At 45.7% G+C, this 21,208-nt stretch overlaps 1 protein-coding gene across 1 annotated transcript in view; it reads left to right on the top strand.

Moving 5' to 3' along the window:
- szt2 (SZT2 subunit of KICSTOR complex) overlaps nucleotides 1-21,208 on the top strand; it is an 85,228-nt gene that overhangs the window by 3,146 nt on the left and 60,874 nt on the right. The window contains exons 4-27 of the mRNA XM_069718468.1: nucleotides 872-1,042; nucleotides 1,212-1,352; nucleotides 4,499-4,661; nucleotides 5,152-5,258; nucleotides 5,395-5,605; nucleotides 6,260-6,430; nucleotides 6,521-6,752; nucleotides 6,908-7,037; nucleotides 7,714-7,859; nucleotides 8,817-8,969; nucleotides 9,451-9,565; nucleotides 10,172-10,377; nucleotides 10,525-10,764; nucleotides 12,374-12,452; nucleotides 12,549-12,637; nucleotides 12,757-12,925; nucleotides 13,045-13,171; nucleotides 13,676-13,795; nucleotides 13,869-14,072; nucleotides 14,244-14,341; nucleotides 16,631-16,769; nucleotides 16,847-17,119; nucleotides 17,262-17,466; nucleotides 20,155-20,282. Coding sequence (XP_069574569.1) covers nucleotides 872-1,042; nucleotides 1,212-1,352; nucleotides 4,499-4,661; nucleotides 5,152-5,258; nucleotides 5,395-5,605; nucleotides 6,260-6,430; nucleotides 6,521-6,752; nucleotides 6,908-7,037; nucleotides 7,714-7,859; nucleotides 8,817-8,969; nucleotides 9,451-9,565; nucleotides 10,172-10,377; nucleotides 10,525-10,764; nucleotides 12,374-12,452; nucleotides 12,549-12,637; nucleotides 12,757-12,925; nucleotides 13,045-13,171; nucleotides 13,676-13,795; nucleotides 13,869-14,072; nucleotides 14,244-14,341; nucleotides 16,631-16,769; nucleotides 16,847-17,119; nucleotides 17,262-17,466; nucleotides 20,155-20,282 — 3,817 coding nt within the window. The remainder of the gene's footprint in view (nucleotides 1-871; nucleotides 1,043-1,211; nucleotides 1,353-4,498; nucleotides 4,662-5,151; nucleotides 5,259-5,394; nucleotides 5,606-6,259; nucleotides 6,431-6,520; nucleotides 6,753-6,907; nucleotides 7,038-7,713; nucleotides 7,860-8,816; nucleotides 8,970-9,450; nucleotides 9,566-10,171; nucleotides 10,378-10,524; nucleotides 10,765-12,373; nucleotides 12,453-12,548; nucleotides 12,638-12,756; nucleotides 12,926-13,044; nucleotides 13,172-13,675; nucleotides 13,796-13,868; nucleotides 14,073-14,243; nucleotides 14,342-16,630; nucleotides 16,770-16,846; nucleotides 17,120-17,261; nucleotides 17,467-20,154; nucleotides 20,283-21,208) is intronic.

Genomic DNA, 21,208 nt, shown 5'->3' on the forward strand with positions numbered 1-21,208 from the left:
TTATTTAGACATGTTTTGGAAGTTGTTTGTATTTCAATTCTAACGTATGCATTGGGTTTGCTGATGTTAATGCCTTTACTAAGCTTAGGTAATTTAAACACGCATAAATATAAATATATATAAAAACAAAATACTGTGAACTCCAATATAAAAAGCAGTGATTGTCAGATACTTCCTGAAGTCTTCTTTCTTTTCCAACGGCGTCGTGTTGTTTCCAAGCAGCGTGTGATGTCACGATAGTGTGTCCCTCACGGACTCAAACACTCAACACAACAGACACACTCAACACAACACACACACACACACACACACACACACACACACACACACACACACACACACACACACACACACACACACAACACACACACACACACACACACACACACACACACACACACACACACACACACACACACACACACACACGTGACCTCGGTGACGACGTGAGGCTTTCAGTGCTCAGGCTCGAGGGTGCGTTTGGGATCGGGCCATCTTCTCTGCGCTCCGTACACATCAGGACCAGCCTCTGAACTTTCTCGTATTTCATCTATTGTCTGAGTCTCTCTGCGTTGCTTATTGTTCGAGCTGCTCCAGGAAGTGATCTGCCCTCAAACACAAACACAGTTCAGTGGACATCTTGTGATCTCAGTGGTTGTTGATAGATAAATACAAGTCTGTGTGAACCTTTTATTTAGTCTTATACTACATAGTTATCACAGTGCCATGTCCTGGAAGTACACTAATATATCTCAGTGTTAGGGGTTATGACCACACAATATTAATGCAGTATTTTACAATCAACTAAAAACTACTCAGCAGACGGAGCTCCGGGTTTCTTCACAAGTGAAGTGTGTTTTGTGCTCTGCAGGACGACAGCACCGGGGAGATGATCTTCGATGAGGTCTTCCATGCCTTGTCCCGGTGTCTGGCTGGTCTGGTTCAACCTTTTAAAGTCCCCGGAACCGATCAGCTGTTCAAGCCCAAGATCTTCATCACCATCTTGGCGTACTCTTCAATTATTGGCCTCGCTTCACACCAGGTGGTTCAGTCATTTACAGCTCGTCCTGGTGTTTCTCACTGGTGTATGAACATGTGCCGAACAGGAAACCTGAGGATTAAATAGGAATGTGTTGTATTTGTTCCTATGTGATGTTTAAAGCTGCTCTGGATGCTGTTGCACTTCTCTGACAGTTTTCTCTCCTCTGCAGGTTTTGGTACAAGGATGTCAGCTGGACAGAATCGACCTGGACGAGTTCCTGCATCACATCTATCAGCAGCTCAGAGCCGTGGAGAGCTCCATCGCAGAGGTCCTCCATCAGCAGCACGAGCAGACCAGTGCTCAGGAGAAGGTGATGGAATGACACGCCTCATGAAAACAACACATTCAACTTTATAAAAGTAATGTAGACACTGTAATATGAATCCTCTTATTAACAACACTACTATGAAGGAGAAGGGCAGGGTTGGTTGGTATTCAATATTTTATTTATTGTCAGCAAAGTCCTTGAACACACTCAAACTAATAATGCGTGTATCCACCACTGTGTGTATCAAAGCTTGATCCGTCTCCTTCCTCTGGAACCGATCCGGGGAAGTTTGGAGGTCGAGCGTAAAGGTAACCACAACATACCCTGGTGCAGATTGTGGTTCAGATCATCAACTACTTGTAGCTGAAATCCAGATGAAGCTGAAGTCAGTGAAACGGGAGACTCCTCCACGTAGATATGATGTGAGGTGGATTAATCATCAATACCGACTGGAAGTGATCAATTCTTTCCAAGTAGTGCTTGAAAAGGAAGAAGAATGGACTCCAAATGAACTTTGGGAACAGACAAAGGAAGCAATCTATGAAGCAGCACTAAAGAACTTGCCAAAACCAAAGACATCTCGGTCACCATGGATATCAGATGAAGTTGGTAAACTAGCTGATGAAAGACGGCTGATAAAAGCAAAGGTCCTACAATCTGAAAAGGACAAAAAGCAGGATAAAGATCTCAGCAGGAGAATGCAACGTAGGACTAGACAGGAGAAGCAGGCTTTCCTTGGAAATAATTCACATTCATCTTCCAATCACTCCAGAGATCTTTTTAAGGCAGTGAAAGAAATCACAGGGAAGAAAACACCAAAGGTGAATGAAGATGGAGAAACTCTAACTGAGGATGATCAAATCAAGCGAAGGTGGAAGCAGTACTGCCGAGGGTTGTATGCTAGCAGAGATGGTCTAGTAGGTACATCAGAACCAGTTGAGATGGAGGAAGAGGAACCTCTTATATTCAGAGCAGAAGTGGTACAGGCAATGAAGAAATTGCGGACGGGTAGAGCACCAGGCCATGATGATATTCCAGCTGAACTGATGAAGGAAACAGAAGAACAGGGAGTGAGTGTGATGCATAAATTATGCAATTTGATCTGGAGAGATAAAAACTGGCCAACTGGACAAGATCAATATTCTTACCGCTTCCTAAAAAAGGTGACACTCGAGAATGCAAAGACAACAGAACCATTTCTCTCATCTCTCATGCAAGTAAGATCCTCCTATACATTATTGTTGAGAGAATAAAGCAGTATATGTGTTGAGAGAATAAAGCAGTATATGTGTTGAGAGAATAAAGCAGTATATGTGTTGAGAGAATAAAGCAGTATATGTGTTGAGAGAATAAAGCAGTATATGTGTTGAGAGAATAAAGCAGTATATGTGTTGAGAGAGTAAAGCAGTATATGTGTTGAGAGAATAAAGCAGTATTTGTGTCGTGAGATCACTTCAGCAGGCAGGTTTTGTTGAAGGAAGGCCTCAAGAGACCAGATAGCAAACGTTAGGAATATAATGGAGAGCTATGGAATTCCATTTTCCAGTCCACATGTGCTTTATTGACTACTCTAAAGCCTTTGATACTGTCCAGCACCAAAACCTTTGGACTACCTTAGTATCAATGGGCTTCCCAAAACATGTTATAGAACTGCTGAGGACACTCTATGACCATCAGGAATCAACAGTGAGAACTGCATGCGGAGACACTGACTGGTTTAACATTGAGCAAGTGGTAGGACAAGCATGTATACTGTCTCCTCATCTGTTCAATGCCTACGCAGAACACATCATGTGACTGGTCCTTGAAAACTATGATGGTGGAAAATCAGTCGGGAGCAGAACAATTAACAACTTGCGATATGCTGATGACACGACTCTTATTAGCAGGCAGTGCAAATGAACTGGAGAATCTGATTGAAAGAGTGAAAGTAGAGAGGGAGAAGTTTGGCCTCTTTCTAAATGTAAGCAAGACGAAGGTGATGATTGTCAACCAATGTGAAGAGAACCCATCAATTCATGCAGGAAACGACGCAATTGAAGTAACAGACCATTTCAATGACCTTGGGTCAATGATATCGAACCAAGGTGGTTGTTCCACTGAGATAAAACGCAGACTTGCAATGGCAAAATCATCAATGTCTGCTATGAACAAGATATGGAAGGACAGAAGCATCAGCTAAAGAACAAAGATCAGACTGGTCTCCACCTTGATTTTCCCAATTGCAACATATGCATGCGAAACTTGGACTATCAATGCTGCAGATCAGAGAAAGATTGAAGCATTTGAGATGTGGTGTTGGAGAAAGCTTCTGTCCATTCCTTGGACAGCCAAGAGGACCAATGAGAGTGTCCTGCTTGAAATTGGAGAGAAAAAAAAAAATCTCTTCAAAGTGGTTGCAAAACAAAAACTGCAATATTTTGGTCACATTGCCAGGCGAGAAGGAGACAACCTGGAAAAGCTGATTATGTTTGGTAAAGTTGAAGGTAAAAGAAGCAGAGGAAGACAGAAACTCCGCTGGACAGATGGAATTACAACTCTCACAAACACATCAATTTATAGCTGCTACATCGAAGCTCAAAACCGCTATGAATGGAGAAACTTCATCAAAAAGGTCACGAATACTCAGATATGAGTGGAACGACGAGCCCAAAGAGAACATATCAAATGTTGAAACGGAGAAATTTTGTACATTTTAGGAAAGTGTATTCTCATACAACTGGAAAAGTTGTGTAAAGCTTAAAAAGAAACACCGCCGCCTTCTCTGGACCGAGATCATTGCAGATGTATTGAGGTGAAGTGGACAACTGTCCTGAGGTCTGATGGATCACAATCTGGGATTCTGTTTGGAAATCATGGACGCTGCATCCTCCAGGTTAAAGAGGAGAGGGACCATCCAGCTTGTTATCAGCTCAGTTCTGAAGCCAGCATCTGTGATGGTACAAATGTTGGACATTTTATTTGTGTTTTAAAAACAGTGAATCCTGTTAGCCTCACTGTTGCACTTCTGCTGCCTGTCTGCTACCCTGATGTCTTAACTAATCCCACAATCCTTTGCTGCATTATTCTCTGGCATTTGATGAAAATCATTAGAGGTTACTAATAGCCTGATGTCACTGCGTGCTCCATCAGATGTCTTGCTGATCAATATACATGTCATCATATTTATTTTGTCATGTGATTTTTAGTCTGTGGAGACTGCACAAGGCTCAAATCACCATAGCAACACCCTGGACGACCAGTCCTACAGGAAGCAGGGCGTGTCCTTGGTGTCAGCCGATATGGGTCTGGTCAGCATGGTACGGCAGGGTATCCTGGCCCTCCAGCTGTTACCCCCCAACTCCAGTGCAGGTAGGTTTACCTGAAGTACTTGTTAAGTTCTTCATTAGGTGTTACGCCGCTCGCTCACTGATTTGCTGAATTATTTTCTTCAAAATGTAATCATCCTCTCCAGACAGGCGACCGATATTGGGGAGTTAAAAATTCTGATATGGACTCATATATAATACACACACACACACACACACACACACACACACACACACACACACACACACACACACACACACACACACACACACACACACACACACACACACACACACACACACACACACACACACACACACACACACACACACACTGAACATGGTGGCTTCAGGATCAGTTTGAGATTTGAGCAGAGATGTTCTTCTTGCTCCGACCCACTCTGACTCCCATGATGCACTGCTGTTTTTCCTGTTCAGACACCACTGACCTCGGTGTGCTTCAAATCAATGAGGTCATGTGATGTTTGAGTCACTAGTAAAGCGATGATTCGTGTCCCCCGCCTGTGCTGCAGGTATCATTATAATCACAGACGGAGTGACGAGCGTCCCTGATGTCGCCGTGTGTGAAACGCTGCTCAACCAGCTCAGGAGTGGCACCATCGCCTGCTCCTTTGTCCAGGTAACCATGGTAACATGTTCTGTGTAAACCTTATATACTTCAACATGTTGAAAACCAGCACAGACGTCACAACAAGTCAGAGGGATTCTGAGTCTTTACCCCGGAGTCTCCGTATGTTACGGGTGTCCCTCTCCAGGTGGGCGGAGCCTACTCCTACGACTGCAGCTTCGGCTACATCCCCAACATAGAGCTGATGAAGTTCATCTCGTTGGCCACCTTCGGCTCTTACCTGCCCAGCTGTCCTGAAGTGGACCTGAACAGCCAGGAGATGAACGCGTACCACCGGGCCTTCTTAACCTACTCCTTCCTCAAGACGCCCGAGTCCATGAACTCCGAGTACTTCTGTGGTGAGACGCGTGATCAACCTATAAAACCTGAACCTGATTCTCTGAGGAGGTTATTTCTTTCCTGACACACTGAGCGATTTATCTTCCTCAGCCGGACGCTGGAGACACAGACACGTATGTGTTGATTAATGTGAACACGCCTCTGACGAGTCGCTCAAATCAACCTGAGGGTCCTCTGAAAGTTGCTTTAATGGGAATCCTCAAACTTTTGGATTATTTGCAGGATAACATGAAGATATGACACATTTTCCATGAAGTCTCTGACTTTTAGACCAAATGTATAAAATCACCAGACCCCAAAGCCTCAGTCATACACATCAATTATAACTGTCATCAGTGGTCATTTTTTATAAACTTGTTGTTACTTTAATTTTAGGATTACTAACAGAAGTAAGAATCTATTATTTATTTAGTTTTGACTGAACCCAGATTATCCCACCCAGGGATCTTATTTTGGTGAATGTGAGGCTTTAGTTTATATTAATTTGTAAGACAAAGCTTTTGTCAAATTACATTTTTCCTTTTTATTTCCTGTTCCTGTCCGTACATTTCTTGTTAGCTGCATTGGTGTCATTTTTTAGATAAAACCTACATTTGTTTACTGTTGATGATGATGACGATGATGATGAAACGTACTACTTCTGTGTTTTGCAGTGTCCCAACACAAACTGTTCAACGAGCACTTGGTGTCCGCCAGCGGGAACCCGGCCCTGGTGATGAGGAGGAAGAAGCACACGGAGAAAGAAGTCCACGCTCATCTGATCAGCGTGGTGTCGGTGCGGCTGAGAGAAGGCTACACCATCCGAGAGATCAGCCTCACTAAAGGTAAACATCCCTCTTCAACAAAGTCGCAGAAAAAAAGTCCAGGAGCGAAAAAAGGTAGTCTCACATTCATCTTTGTGGTTTTCCCGAAAGGCGGCACTCAGCTGGAGGTGAAGCTGGTGTTGCTATGGAAACACAACATGCACATCGAGTACCTGGCTGCCGCCTCCTGGCCGCTGGATCCCTCCAAGAGAACCACCAGGGTGGAGGTGACGATGGAGGGCAGCTACGACATCCTGCACGACATCAGCTGCACGCAGAGGAAACCCATCACCAGTCCGTACCGCACCTCCGTCATCCGCCGCTTCTGGAACACGCTGCAGAGGTACGGCGTCGGTCGGGGGGAGGGAGGTCCGGTCCGGAGGTCCGGTCACAGCGGCTCCGTCATCACGGAGCTCTTAAAATAATGCCCACACATTTCTGTGAATGCCGGATGTATTTGCCTGGCTGTGTAACTCCGTGTGCTGTGTGTCCTTCCAGCATCAACCAGACCGATCAGATGCTCGTCCACCTCCAGTCCTTTAATTCTATTCCTGAGAACTACACGATTCCTGAGAGCACCAAGAACGGAGTCCCTCTGTTCTACATCCCTCCCGGCTCCACCACTCCGGTACTTTGATGGTTCCTCTTTAATCAAACTCAGTCAGTATGTTGGAAACTTGGCAGTCTGATCTCAGTGAACACCTCTCGAGTCCAGAGAAGCTTCAGCTATAATAAGTCCCTCCAGGATTTTGCTGTGTTTATTTTGTGATTGTTGCGATCCAAAATGTTGGATTTTGTGGTGGATTTTCGAAAGAGAATTGCGATGTAATTTGTGGAGTTTTAAGTGAGTTTTTTTGCGTAAAATTGAGAAATACAAATGTGGGTTTTTTTTAAGCCCTAACTTATAAAGGAATAAATATGTAATCACTTCCTGTGATAATAATCATGCTGCACGTCACAGAAATATTTTAGTTCAAATTTTTTTATACTTATTTATTGAACTTCCACAGAGAGATAAGTTACAAAAAAAAAAAAAAATCATAAAAATGATGCAGCTTTCCAGAACAGAGCGTCTGTGACTGGAATATAGAAACAACATCAGCCTTTCAAAATAAGAGCTTTAGATGCTGTTTAATTCAAGTTCATTCAACACATAGACCTGCTGGATGAAACAAACAACTGGCAACTGGACGTGTGGAGAAAACTCATTTAACATCCAGTAATATGGAATCACTTCCTTCCTCCTCCTCCTGCTCCTCCTCCTCCTGCTCCTCCTCCTCCTGCTCCTCCTTCTCCTGCTGCAGGTCCTGTCCCTGCAGCATAGTGGATCCAAAGACTCCTCTCATTCCCAGTTTGCATCCTACTGGAAGCCCATCCTCTCCATGGATGCCAACTTCTGGCAGAGATGGCTGCACATGCATCGCATCGCCATCATCCTCGAACACGACATGTGAGAAATAGAAATCTTTTGTTTACTATGTACCGCCTGGACATGAACAGATGCATCGATAGACCAGGCTTTGTTCATCACCGCTGCGTACGCTCACGGCTCCTCGTGCAAATGTTTATACGTTTTTATAAACACAAACTTGACGGGAACAATGTGTCCCGTGTAAACGAACTCGGAGCCATCCGTACGCACGTTTTGGAGACAGACGGTGAACTGAAGCCAGATTGTGGAAATGACATGCGACAGGCATCTTGATACGTATAACGAAGCCTCGCACACATTTCATTTCACTTCATATCACATCTTATATCATTAACATTCCCACCAGCAGGGTCATTTGTAAAAAATACAAGGTAACATCAAACTGCATCAGACTAAAGAACTGGAGAACAGAGCATCAGTTTTTAATATTTCTCTCATACTGTGCACATTTAGTTTAGTGCAGTTGTGTGCAAAGTTCATAGAGCACGTCGTCATGGAGACGTCGCCGTGGAACTTCTATCACTGCAGCAGCAACACCATTTCTTCTGACTAAAAACAAAATGTATTTTTTCATTTATTTTCATTTGAATTATGTTGACACGATTAACCAAAGAACCACCATGCATCGACCTTTATAATATGCTCTGTATTGACCATTTCTGGTTGAATGTGGGCGTGTTGAAGGCGGGACATGAGGCGGATTGTGATTTATAAATTGAACATTGCATGCGCACGGTTTGATAAACCTGAATATTTCTTTGCGTATACCATTTTCTGTTTTTGTGCACATGTGCACTTTTAGTGTGGATCCTACACACCGTTTCATAAATGAAGTCCCTGGACTGAAACATTGAAAGATAACGGAGAAGAAGACGTTTGTTCATGATGTTATAATCTTCGGCCTCTCGTCTCTCTGGTCGTCCAGGCCCGTCCTGTTAGCGCTCCTTTTGATTTCTCTCTGTTGCGGTCCTCCAGGCCTGTCCCCAAACATCTGCACACAGCTGGAAACAACGGCCGCTACAGCACCATCCAGTGTCGCATCTCCCACTCTGCCCTGACGTCCCTGCTGAGGGACTGCAGCAGCTTCGTGCTGGTGGAGGGTTACTCCTACGTCAAACTCATTTACAGGTGAGACAGCAGAAAATAACACGTTTCATATGATGGATACTGGTGCTAAGATTATGGAAGTAGCTCATGGTGATGGTGAGGCAGCTGGTGGTAGCTGATGTTTGGGCCAGGATTATGATCTTTTATCAGTTTCATGGTCATATCGACGGCTTTCCCTCAGCTGAATGGAACAGTGAGATTCATCATTAGGAGGGCGATGAACAAACTGATGTGGAAACATCTGTATTTCTGCTGCTGAACAGACTCTTTTCCTTTGAAGTACTACATACTTTGATCTCCTTTCAAATCCAGCTCTCTGAGAGGGATTTGTCAAGAGAGCTCATGTCTTCATGTAGATTTTTGTGTTGACAAGCTAAAAGGTTTTGTAGCGCCGCCTACGTCAGCACGTTTTGTTCTTTGAAACATTTATATTACATCAACTGTTCAGTGGAAAAACGATGAAAATAAACCAACTAAGATTGAGTTGTTTGTGCCTCCGCAGTTCGTCTGAGCAGCCTCCCTCTTCCTTCTACCTGGTGCGTCTCATCTCAAAGACACCCTGCATGGTGCTGCGTCTGGGCTTCCCCATCGGCACCCCGGCCCACGTCAGGAACAAGGTACTGTGGAGAGCTGTTGTTTTCACCCTGTGGCTCGGTGTGGGACTCAGTGGTGGAGTGGATGGAGTAAACTGACAGGGGCGTATCCGCACTGCAATTAGCATACTGTCACGCCCCTGTTACTCCACCTCCAAGGACACCTTTGTCTGGAGCTTCATGAACAAAGTGAAGGGAAGTTGACAGAGACAGCCCCAAAAAGTAAAAAGAAAAATTTCACCACAGCAGAAATTGAAACAAGCATGTCAGAGTTGGAAGAAAAGGAACACTTTTCAAAAGTGTTTCCTCAGGAGTAAAAAAAAAATGGCACGATGGTGGATGTTACTGAGGCTGATGAACAAATTCAGGGAAGAAAATGTTGATGAATCCCAGATTTGTGCATGTTGGTACGTACGGTTTAAGCTTAGATTGGTGGGTGTGTACTGTTTGTGAATGAGGCCCATTGTCTTTGTGGAGTGATCACAAAGTAGAAGGTGTAGAAATATGTCGTAGTGCAAATGAGACCAGAGTAAAAGTGATGTGTAATGTATGTGTGTGTGGAAGTCCGTACATCTGCACACACTCACTCAAACATTAAAGTGTTTAATAACTCCTCACGCTGTTCTTCAGATCGTGGACGAGCTGCGGGAGCAGATCCTCAAACTTCGCTTTCCTCATCGTGTTCAGAACAAAGAGGCCACGCCCAAAACCAAGAGGAAGGCCATTGGACACCCGTCTCCGTCCAAGTCTCCCTCCATCCCCCTTCCCAAACCGGCCCTGTCGGACAGACCCTGCGTGGTGGTGCTCAACAAGCCTCTGGAGAAGCTGCTCATCAGGTCAGAGCATGAGGAACGAGCTTCGTCTTGACCGTTATTTAAAGTCACGACTGGTCACAAATTACGCAGCCGACTGTGACGCATGAAGCTGCTGCAGTGTGATCCACGTGGCTGCTGACTCGGCACATTTTCACCGACTCTCTGCAGGTACGAGAAGCTGCCGCTGGACTTCAGGACTCCCTTCATCTTCAACATGGAGAACTTCCCGCCGCCCTCCGGCAGCAGCGCAGGGCCCCTCAGCGTGGCGGCCAACCGGACGGCCTCCTCCACACTAGCCTCGCTGTCCCGCTACTTCCTGCACCAGCGCTGGGTGTGGGCGGTGCAGAGCAGCCAGGGGCCGACGGTGGCCCTGCAGGCCGTCGCTCACATCCTGTCCATGCTCTCCGAGTGAGTTCACACCTTCCATCTGTCTCCTCAGGTTTTCAGTTGTTCATATTTGTTTGTTTGTTTATTTAGATCCCCATCAGCCTTTTCATAGCAGCAGCAGCTCCTCTTCCCGGGGTCTTCATGATTTACATAGTGACAATGCAAACATACACTTTATACAACTCACACAATACACAAACAACACGACATAGACATAAACATAAACAATTAACACGTTTTTAAGAAAATACAAATAATTTGTATTATTCGTCTTTATTTTAGGTTTGTTCTAAAAGAGAATGAAATTGTTTACTAATATCAGAAAAATATTTTACTTTGATTAGGAAGGATGATGTTTCCAAAAATGATATAGACTGTATATTTTATAAAATGATATCCAAGTGGTCTGATTTTAGTTTTTGCCTCTCACATTGAAGAAGACTACTCTGAAATGGACCTCAGCTGCAAAAAGAAGTTTGCTTTTATTTAAAAAGGCTTTTATTACGAGGAGGCCTGTGGGTCTCATCTCCCCTGTTTGTATATAAGTATTACATTACATTACATTTATCTGACTCTTTTATCCAAAGACTTACAATAAGTTCATTTCAACCATGAGGGTACAAAACCACAACAACAGGAATCAAGAAAATACAATTTCTTCCAAGAAAGCCAAACTACAAAGTTCTATCAGTAAGTTCTATTTTAAGATACTAAAGTTCTACTGTTCAAGGTAAAGGAGGAGGAGGAGGAGGAGGAGGAGGAGGAGGTGTGTTTTTAGTTTGTGGTGGAAGATGTTCAGAGTTTCTGCTGTCCTGATGTTGTTGGGGAGCTCATTCTACCATTTAGGAGCCAGGACAGCAAACAGTCGTGATTTTGTAGAGTGTTTAACTCAGTGAGGAGCAACAAGCTGATTGGTAGAAGCAGAGCGGAGGGAGGGGCTGGGATGCAAGGTTGGACCATGTCCTGAATGTAGAGGAGGAGAAGGAGGAGGAGGAGGAGCGGAGTAGTGTGAGTGAATCTAGGAGGTTAAAGACCAGTCGAGCTGCTGCATTCTGGATGAGCTGCAGAGGTCGGATGGCACTAACAGGTAGACCTGCCAGGAGGGAGTATAAATATAAATATATTATATTATATAAATTATATTATATTAAATATATGTTTGCTGTTGACACAGACTCCTTTCTGTTCATCTGTTGTTGAGATAAACTCGGTATCATCACGTCTGCTCTGCTTTCTCTGAACATTCTCAGTCACTTATCTTCTTCCACCTTACAAACGCTCTGAAGTTTCTATTAGTAAAAATCCTCAGATGTTTCAGCAGCTCCAACAGGTATGACTTCCATCTTCCTTTCGCTGGTCAGCTTTTATTTGGAAACTTCTGCAGGAATTCAATTTCAAAAGAGAAACTGATTTACCTTTTCAGCCTTTGTAGCACCAGTAAGTTCACTCGGTGTTCGTTATTTGATTTGATGGTATTCACTGGTGGAGAATAAAATGTGTCGGAGGCGTGGCCTGAGCTTCCTTCAGTGACATGTTTGAATGCTGTTTGTCTCAGGCAGCACAGCTGTCTGTGTTTAACAGGAGATATTAATGTGACATTAACCTCCGGATGTCTTGAATGTGTGTGCAGGATTCGTGTATCAGAAGGCTTTCACTTTGCTGCCAGCGGCGAGGGCATCATCAACATGGTGATCGAGCTGCCCATGAAGGTGAGGAGCATGTGGAGGACGTCCTCTCGGTCCCGTTGATGTAGGTCGTCTGCTGGGTCTTACCTTCAGTTCCTCTGATGTTCCTTCTGTGTTCAGGGCCTGTCGGGGGACTCGGACAGAGAGAGTCACTCCTGTATCGTTCAGTACATCCTGTTTCCACCTCACTCCACCTCCACCAAGGACAGGTGAGCTTATATTTATTAAATGCTTGTATTTGAAATGAACGATGTCTCGTGTCGGTTCGGTCGAGCTGCAGCGTCTCATATCTCCCCCTCCTCGTCCTCCGTCCTCCGTGGACCTCCAGCTTCTCCACCGACGATGACAACGACACGGAGGTGGAGGCGGTGGACCTGGACACGGAGCTGAGCCTGGTGATGGAGTGCTGGGTGGAACCGCAGAGCGGCACGGTGATGAACTGCATGGACCAGCACCGCCACTTCCAGGGACTCAAATACCAGGAGATCCCTCAGGCGGTGAGTACGCCAGAGGGACAGTCTGTCCACAATCGCTGGGACGCGGGCACCGTAGTTCAGTGTCCTGCCGTGTTGTCGGACTGTAGACGTGTTTGCAGTGAGCGGCTGTGTCGTTCCAGATCTTCCCCCGGGACCAGGCCTGTATGTCCACCATGATGACCTTTGAGTATTTGAGCCAGCTGTGTCAGAACAAGGACCAGGTCTGCTCGCTGCCGGCTGGACTGAAGGATGCACACGGTAACCACGGTAACTGAACTAAAGATGGACTTTAATATCAAAGTAACCGCCACAGCACTGATTCCACCATGAGGACGACGTCATGTGACTTCCACGAACGTTAACTCAGACTCACGGAATTAACTGATTAGAATCTGGTGGTCAAAGGTCAAAGGTCACCGTGAACATAACCGCAAGACTTCCTGCTCATATATTGACAACATTTTACAGGAATGTCTGGTAGAATACAATGATGAAGATCCTGATGGTATTCCACATGTGGTCAGATCCCGAATGTGTGACCCTGATCTAAATTGTGCTCACTGCATAGATCAGAGGTGCCCAAATTCTTTCCTACAAAGTCCAAAAACATGAATCTGGATGCAGGACCACGGTCCAGAAAGAAATATTTATGTTACGTGAAATTACATTTAATAAAAATAGTATATTTAAAAATTGTGTGCTTCTGCGTGTTTATCTCTGTTTTTTTGTGTGTGTGTGTGTGTGTGTGTGTGTGTGTGTGCGTGCGTGTAGGAGAAGCCCCACCCTCTGAGGACAGCATCCTCATGGTTCCTTTCCAGTTCGACCTCGTTCAGCTGCTCCCTCAGTGCCAGCAGGTGGAGCTCTTCTTCCTCACCTTCAGTGCAGGAACAGGTAAGTCTACAGAAAAGCTTAGATTAAACGAGAGGAGGTTGGCTGTGAGGAATGACGTGTTGCGTGTCTGCAGCGGTGGGGAACGAGGAGCAGAACCACAGCGCCACCTGTCTGCCCAACGAGCTGCTGCTCAGCCTCTTCCACAGCAGCCTGGAGGAGGAGCTGAGCGACAGAGAGATCCCGCTAGCTGCCTCCGACCACACTGCCTTCATGCTCCACATCCTGCAGAGGGAGCGAGACGGCCACGCGCCTCCGTTCTCCTTACCGCATATCAGAGGTCAGTGCACGTCTGTGTGTGTGACATCCTGAAGGTTTTACCTCCACATCAACCGGCCTGCAGGGTTTCCAGCAGGTGACAGGTGTGGCCTTGTGGTCCATGTCATGAGACAGAGCTGATTCCTGATGTCTCTCTGTCCTCTGATGCATCACCTGTCTGTGTGTTCAACAGAGGAGTGTGTGAAGCCTGCAGACAGACAGGACACCGTCACATCCTTCCACACCAGCGGCAGCAGCAAGGACGTGATGGGATCTACCAGCACCTTACAGGTGACCTCAACCAGCACCTTACAGGTGACCTCAACCAGCACCTTACAGGTGACCTCAACCAGCACCTTACAGGTGACCTCAACCAACACCTTACAGGTGACCTCAACCAACACCTTACAGGTGACCTCAACCAGCACCTTACAGGTGACCTCAACCAGCACCTTACAGGTGACCTCAACCAACACCTTACAGGTGACCTCAACCAACACCTTACAGGTGACCTGAACCAACACCTTACAGGTGACCTGAACCAACACCTTACAGGTGACCTGAACCAACACCTTACAGGTGACCTGAACCAACACCTTACAGGTGACCTCAACCAGCACCTTACAGGTGACCTCAACCAACACCTTACAGGTGACCTCAACCAGCACCTTACAGGTGACCTCAACCAACACCTTACAGGTGACCTCAACCAACACCTTACAGGTGACCTCAACCAACACCTTACAGGTGACCTCAACCAACACCTTACAGGTGACCTCAACCAACACCTTACAGGTGACCTCAACCAGCACCTTACAGGTGACCTCAACCAACACCTTACAGGTGACCTCAACCAACACCTTACAGGTGACCTCAACCAGCACCTTACAGGTGACCTCAACCAACACCTTACAGGTGACCTCAACCAACACCTTACAGGTGACCTCAACCAGCACCTTACAGGTGACCTCAACCAGCACCTTACAGGTGACCTCAACCAACACCTTACAGGTGACCTCAACCAACACCTTACAGGTGACCTGAACCAACACCTTACAGGTGACCTGAACCAACACCTTACAGGTGACCTGAACCAACACCTTACAGGTGACCTGAACCAACACCTTACAGGTGACCTCAACCAGCACCTTACAGGTGACCTCAACCAACACCTTACAGGTGACCTCAACCAGCACCTTACAGGTGACCTCAACCAACACCTTACAGGTGACCTCAACCAACACCTTACAGGTGACCTCAACCAACACCTTACAGGTGACCTCAACCAGCACCTTACAGGTGACCTCAACCAACACCTTACAGGTGACCTCAACCAACACCTTACAGGTGACCTCAACCAGCACCTTACAGGTGACCTCAACCAACACCTTACAGGTGACCTCAACCAACACCTTACAGGTGACCTCAACCAACACCTTACAGGTGACCTCAACCAGCACCTTACAGGTGACCTCAACCAGCACCTTACAGGTGACCTCAACCAACACCTTACAGGTGACCTCAACCAACACCTTACAGGTGACCTCAACCAGCACCTTACAGGTGACCTCAACCAGCACCTTACAGGTGACCTCAACCAGCACCTTACAGGTGACCTCAACCAACACCTTACAGGTGACCTCAACCAGCACCTTACAGGTGACCTCAACCAACACCTTACAGGTGACCTCAACCAGCACCTTACAGGTGACCTCAACCAACACCTTACAGGTGACCTCAACCAACACCTTACAGGTGACCTCAACCAGCACCTTACAGGTGACCTCAACATCCATCCATCCATCCATCCATCCATCCATCCATCCATCCATCCATCCATCCATCCATCCATCCATCCATCCATCCATCCATCCATCATCCATCCATCCATCCATCCATCCATCCATCCATCCATCCATCCATCCATCCATCATCCATCCATCCATCCATCCATCCATCCATCCATCCATCCATCCATCCATCCATCCATTCATCCACTCATTCATATTCGTGTGTTAGTCTTAACAGCAAGAAGTTATCTGCATCAGGATTTGATCTCAAAACATTTTCTATTGTCATTAAAAATATAAGCAGTCAAATATTATATAAATGTCCTTAAAATTCAGAGCAAATTAAAAATAAAAGAATGTCTTTAATCGAAACATATTCGAACATGTTGTTTGCATCTCTGATTCTTTCTGCAGGTCAAGTTAATAAATGTCCTGACCAGTATTCAAGTATTTAGAAATAGATTATCTTGTGGGTTTTTTTCATACTGTTCAACTCGTATAGTTATTTTACAAATAATATACCTACAGAAACCATAGACTGCACAAAAAAGAAACAATGAAATAAAAAAAAAAATAATAATAATATTAATATTAGCACATTTTTCTTGACAATTTCTACCTTTATGTATTTTGCAGCAACATTACAGTTCACGTTCGCTCACTTTGCTGAGGTGACAGTGTGATAAAACGCTCAGGATCTTTACCCTGCAGCTCTGCTGTGGGAGCTGTGACTACAGCTGCATGTACTGAGTCCTCACGGGGACATTAAAACGTGTCCTGTGTTTGGTAGAGTTTCAGTAATGCCGAGCTGGCGGATGAGGAGCCGTTGCTGTTGGAGAGGAGCTGCTCGACGCCACAGTGGAGGTGCTACGCCAAGTACATCAGCTCCCAGCAGCTCCTGCTCACCTTCCTGCCTGCTACCTTCACAGGTGCACCTCCTGCTGGGTTTAACATGGTTCTGATGTCTGCAAGCACCATCTCAATTGTGTTTCTGTTTCCATTTCAGATGTTCTGATGCTGATGGCGTCCGGGCTGGAGGCGGAGCCTCACAGTAACGTGAGCACGCAGGAGGACGACACTCGGACACCCAGCAGCAAATCTCAGGCTGACTCCCTCTCCGGCTCCACCGGCGGCCTGGAGAGGTCCGAGTCCGGCCTGCAGAGGAGCTCCAGCACCGCCAGGTCCCCTGTGCTCTCACCTCCCTCTGAGGGCCAGATCCTGGATCAGTACAGCTGGGACAGCAGAGTGTCTGAGACAGAGACGGGGGCACCAGGCTCAGGTCAGTTTAATGTTCTGCTCTGAGGTTAAAGTCAGAACCACGCAGGTGTAGTCCAGCAGCACCACCATACACTTTACACACATCCGATATTTCTGAACAGTCTGCTGGGCATTTCTACCTATATTATTGTTTATTATTTCAGATGTGGGAGATAAAGACGTCCAGTTCTCTGAACCACACAAGGCCGACTTCCACATCAGCTTCAGCAGGCAGGTGTCCCAGCAGAGCACCAGCGACAGCAGCCAGCTGAAGTGTCCCATCTACGTCTACAACTGTTCACTGGAGCACCTGAAGGAGCAGCTGGTTCACCCCGCCTCCAGCCGGCAGCCCCGGGACATCTTCTTCAGGTAGGCAGCTCACCTGCAAGATGACACGCAGGGTTCAGTGAGAGAGAGGTGAGAGGATGTGGGTGGAATTCATATTGAAGCAGCATTGTTGTAAACCTAATTACTCAATGATCATTTTGGTTTATTACAACTGGGGTTTTATTTTGAAGTTTTGTTTCACATCTTAGCCGTATTTAATACCAAAGTACTCACAGAGTTAATTTCTTCACTGGGAACAGAGTAAGCAGTCCCTCCAGGAAATTAACAACAATTTATTTTATTTTGTAATTGTTTTACATTTTTCTTTTTTTCCACAAAAATGTCGTCAGTATTTTCAAACAAAACTCGCTTTATTAACACAAATAACTTCTCATTTACAATCAGAAAGGCTCTGCTCCTGTTTTCTCTTCACAAAATAAAGAACAAGCAGAAAGAAGCAGAGAAACAGGAAGTGACGGGGTTTGTGGGAAATGTGGTCTTCACATTAAAATGATCTAATGACATGTTTATTATATTACTGGATGTTAAATGAGTTTTCTCCACACGTCCAGTTGTCAGAGACGTCTCTTTCTTTGTTTCATCCAGCAGGTCTATGTGTTGAATGAACATGAATTAAACAGCATCTAAAGCTCTTATTTTGAAAGGCTGATGTAGTCCTTGTTTCTATATTCCAGTCACAGACGCTCTGTTCTGGAAACATACGCAGCTTTTAGGACCTTTTTTTTTCTGACTTGGGCCCCATGGGTCTAAAATATAAAAGAAAAATTAAAACTAAAATATTTCTATGATGTGCAGCAGGATTATTTTCACAGGAACTGATTACATATCATTGTTTATCAAGTTGTCCTTAAAAAAATATCCACTTTTTTTCTTATTTCTGCAATTTTAATGCAAAAAACTCACTTAAAACTCCACAAATTACATTGCAATTCTTTAAAAAAAAAAAAATCCTCTGCAAAATAATTTTTTTTGACACATTTTTGCAATAATCACAAAATCTGTGAGAACTCGTGGAGGGACGGAGTGACATCATCGTCGAGAGCCAACGCACATTATACGGAGTGTGTATAGTCTCTGGCTGCAGTGTGATCGTGAACAGGAGTCAGTCATGTAGATCATCGTGTCCTCTGTCCTCTTGTCCACGTGTGTCTCTGGTTGTCTTCGTGGGGAGAATAGAGCTCAGGATGCAGAGTCCTTGGAGGTGTCTCAGCAGGTGAAGTCCAGGTAGAACAGCTCGGTTCTGTTTGTCTGCTCTTCCTCTGCCTGCTGAGGTGCTGATCTGGTTTCTTTAGACGGAGGACTGAGGGACGCTGGGTCGTCTGCAGGGTTGGAAAGGGTTGCTGCTCTGTTCCTGTCGTTTTCAAAGCTGTCCTCCCTCCCCAGGCCTGTCACTCACACTGACCACCACACACACACACTGACCACCACTTACACACTGACCACCACACACACACACACACACACTGACCACCACTCACACAGACACACACTGACCACCACACACTCACACTGACCACCACTTACACACTGACCACCACACACACACACACACACACACACACACACACACACACACACACACACACACACACACACACACACACACACACACACACACACACACACACACACACACACACACACACACACACACTGACCACCACTCACACAGACACACACTGACCACCACACACTCACACTGACCACCACTTACACACTGACCACACACACACACACACACACACACACACACACACACTGACACACACACAGACACACACACACACACACACACACACACACACACACACACACACACACACACACACACACACACACACACACACACACACACACACACACACACACACACACACACACACTGACCACCCCCCCCACACACACACACACACACTGACCACCACTCACACAGACACACACTGACCACCACACACTCACACTGACCACCACTTACACACTGACCACCACACACACACACACACACACACACACACACACACACACACACACACACACACACACACACACACACACACACACACACACACACACACACACACACACACACACACACACACACACACACTCTGACCACCACTCACACAGACACACACTGACCACCACACACACACACTGACCACCACTTACACACTGACCACCACACACACACACACACACACACACACACACACACACACACACACACACACACACACACACACACACACACACACACACACACACACACACACACACACACACACACACACACACTGACACACTGACACGCTGCCTAAATGAGACGTTTGATGCAGCAGCTTGTCTGCAGTGACTTCATGGTGTTCCAGAGATGAATACGTGTCCTGTTGTTGAAGCTCCATCTGTGGTGGCTGCGGTCCTCTTTCATGTGTCCGATCTCTTCCTGCATTTTGAACTCTTTTGTTCTCCATCCATCTCTTGTTGTGGAGGTTCAGCTGTGGGCTCGTTAGCTTCTCTGTTGTTGCTTCTTGTGGCTGCAGCTCTGGTCAAACCTGTCCGTCTCTATTTCAACTGGAGCCGTGCGATCAAGGTGATGTGGCTCCGCATTGTTTTGTTGGAAAATCTGAACTTTGAGTCCTCACAGGTTCTTCATGCTTCGTCAGTCTGTCTCACTGAGTGTGTGCCTTCTGTCCTGTTGTCCTCCGTCAGGTCTCTGTCTCAGGACCGCAGCAGTCCGTCCCCGTGGACAGACCTCCTCACTCAGCCGCACAAACACAAGGAGCTGGCCAACTACTGCAGCCTGCTGCAGGAGCACTACCACCAGAGCTACGTCAGGGGTGAGCTGCTCCCAACACGCACCCTGAATACTGCTGACAGCTGACTCACACAGTTTTTACCCTTTTATATCTTTAGTCTGTAACCCACTTTATTAGAATACAAACCTGAAATCTCTCATTTACAGAAGCATTCGGTCTCCAATCTGCAGTCAGATCCTGTTCTCTTTACCCACCTGTGTGCGGTGCACTCAAACTCTTTTCGTGGTGTTGTGTTGCAGCCTCATGCTAACATTGTTTCTGTAAGTTTTTACTTTGATGCTGTGAGCTGTGAAAACGTACGAAGACAGACGACATCCTCAGCAGTAGTTCATCAATCAGGCCTTCGTGGTGCAGCAGCTAGAGGAGGTTAAAGAGTACCCATACTGATCCAAGGAAACCGTCAGGACACCACAGGAGGGGAACATCTGTAGAGAGGCGTGAAGAAGTCTGATGGAGCTTCACATGTGACAGGAGGAGTGGGATTAACTTATCCAGGCTTTTAAAGCTGTAGAGGTTTCTACAGTCTGCTGAATTAATGGTCTGAATACTTTTGTTCTTGAGAGATTTCAGTTTTTGATTTTGAATAAATATGCAAACACTTCTAAAAACATGCTTTTCCTTGACATTATGGGTTATTGAGAGTAAAATCATGACAATATTTTTTAATTACATCCATTTAAAATCAAATCTACAGCACAATAACGTGTGTAAAACTGAAGGGTTTAAATAAACCTGAAGTTAACTGGACGTTTGCTGAATTATTACAAACAGATTCTTTATTCCCGTCAACCTCAGATTAAAAATGTGTTCATGCTAATTTGTAAATGTCTTCAATGTCAAAATGCTATAACTGCTAAACATGAACATGCTAACATTATCATTGAAAGTCGTTCACTTCACAGAGCTGCTAGCAGGGCTGTGCTCTCTCAGGCTTGTTCAAAATAAGA

This window comes from Brachyistius frenatus, unplaced genomic scaffold (assembly GCF_029030835.1).
Source record: "Brachyistius frenatus isolate BFR_SWC_R1_liver_20210118 unplaced genomic scaffold, ASM2903083v1 Contig_192, whole genome shotgun sequence".
Taxonomy (NCBI): domain Eukaryota; kingdom Metazoa; phylum Chordata; class Actinopteri; family Embiotocidae; genus Brachyistius; species Brachyistius frenatus.